This window comes from Octopus bimaculoides, chromosome 1 (assembly GCF_001194135.2).
Source record: "Octopus bimaculoides isolate UCB-OBI-ISO-001 chromosome 1, ASM119413v2, whole genome shotgun sequence".
Taxonomy (NCBI): domain Eukaryota; kingdom Metazoa; phylum Mollusca; class Cephalopoda; order Octopoda; family Octopodidae; genus Octopus; species Octopus bimaculoides.
This window is the reverse complement of record NC_068981.1, coordinates 119,816,257-119,818,382: the sequence shown is the minus strand read 5'-3', so window position 1 is coordinate 119,818,382 and position 2,126 is coordinate 119,816,257. Positions and strand designations below refer to the sequence as shown.

General features: G+C 41.0%; 1 protein-coding gene across 1 annotated transcript in view; it reads left to right on the top strand.

Annotated features, from left to right (window-relative positions):
* Positions 1–53: 53 nt before the first annotated feature.
* Positions 54–2,126, top strand: part of LOC106867957 (calcitonin receptor) — a 228,609-nt gene continuing 226,536 nt past the window's right edge. The window contains exon 1 of the mRNA XM_052969844.1: positions 54–399. Within this exon, the coding sequence (XP_052825804.1) occupies positions 276–399 (124 nt within the window). The 5' untranslated portion in view covers positions 54–275. The remainder of the gene's footprint in view (positions 400–2,126) is intronic.

Genomic DNA, 2,126 nt, shown 5'->3' with positions numbered 1-2,126 from the left:
ACATTCTCCGCCGCCATTACCGTCCCCTACACTTTTATTTACCACCACCACTACTACTATAACCATCACTCCTGTCATATTCGTTACCACCACCACCACCACCACCATTACAACTGCATCCATCACCACTGACACTTTACTCCCAAATTCCCCGCCGCCGCCGCCGCCACCACCACCAACACCACATCCATCAATATCACCATATTCACCATATTCACCATCACTGCCATTGGGAAACGTTATTTACTGCTAGTAGAAGCTATCCGTATACCAAGATGTTTCTATTCGATATTAACATCACTAATGACCACCAAATGAGAATTAATTCATCTAACATGAACGCTACCCCTGAACAACTCTGCCTTGACGTTCAATCAAGCACAGACTACCATCTATACAGTAAGTTATAACTGTTTTCTATACTTATCACTAAACTAAACACATAGACGCACACAGAGACACATACACGCACACACACGCACAGGTACAGACAAAGATATAAATATACACACGAGCTTATATATACAAACATGGACACACAGATACACGAACATATACACACATATACATACAACATTAATTTACACTAAGCTTCATTTTCCACGCAGGTAAAAGCATGCTGTACACAGGCTGCAGTGACAAATACGCACTACATTAAGCACATTCCGCTACACGCGCTCTGTATTACTCAATCACACACATACACACTGCGCTATAGTCACACACACACACACACAATCATACGCAAACATTCTGATTTCAAATCTTACCTTTCAGCCTTTGTGATTGATAAAATAAGCAGTATATATATATATATATATATATAATATAATATAATATAATATAATATAATATAATATAGTATATAAACGGCATATTAAACACACACACACACATATGTAGGTGTAGGCGTGGCTGTGTAGTAAGAAACTTGCTTCCCAACCTCATGGTTCCGGGTTCAGTCCCGCTGTGTGGTACCTTGGGTAAGTATCTTCTACTATAGTCTCCGGCCGACCAAAGCCTTGTGAGTGGATTTAGTAGACAGAAAATGAAAGCAGCTCGTCACACACACACACACACACACACACACACACATATGTATGTATGTATGTATGTATGTATATGTGTATGCATATATTTACATGTGTGTTTGTCTGTGTTTGTCTCACCCCCCGCCCGCCATCGCTTAACCGATGCTGGTGTGTTAACGTCCCCGGACTTAGCGGTTCGGCAGAAGAGACCTATAGAATAAGCACCAGGCTTACAAAGAATAAGTCCAGGAGTCAATTTCTTCGACTAAAAGGCGGTGCTCCAGTATAGCCACAGTCAATTCACTGAAACAAGTAAAAGAATAAAAGAATATATACATATATATGTATGCATGTATGTATGTATGTATGTATGTATGTATGTCAGGTCGCTCTAGAGTGCTACTGGTAACATGTAATCCAGTACAACCTGTCGCATGGTCGGGTCGTCGGCGATTAAACTGGCAACCCCACCAGGCTTGCTTGGTGAGGAGGATGTTGTTGGACATCCTGCAGGATGAAAAATAAGAACGGTCAAAGGGCGGATGAACTCCTGAATAGTCAATTTCTTTATTAACCATGAGGTTGAGAAAAAGAAGGGGTCGATGCGAGGACAGACAAAACAAACACTGGGGTCAGGAGATTGAAGGAGACGAAACGTATGAAGAAACAATTAAAATATATACAATTAAAGGAGAATAAATGATTTATAATAAATAAAGCGGAGGACGGGTCGACCCCCACAAACCACATACTCACACTGAGGACTTTGCTTTGTCCTTTTTGTGTTCTCGTTTAGACAGGTTCTTTCACTCACAACATACTTGCTACAGACTTCCATCTTTTACGAAACACTTTGCGACAGGCATTTCCTCTCCAGCCTTATTTTGCGCTTTTCATGTGGAAAACGACAAAGTCGATTAGCTCGAGACTGGAAATGAACATGCCTGTTGCAATTCCTTTCACTCTCGCCTTCCATACTACCTCTTCCGCAACAGCAACTAACGAGAGAAAACAGGTTCGCTCCTCCCTATTCAGAGAGGTAGTCAACGGCCATCCAACAAAATGTCTGTAAATATGTATATACCTTTTTTTTTA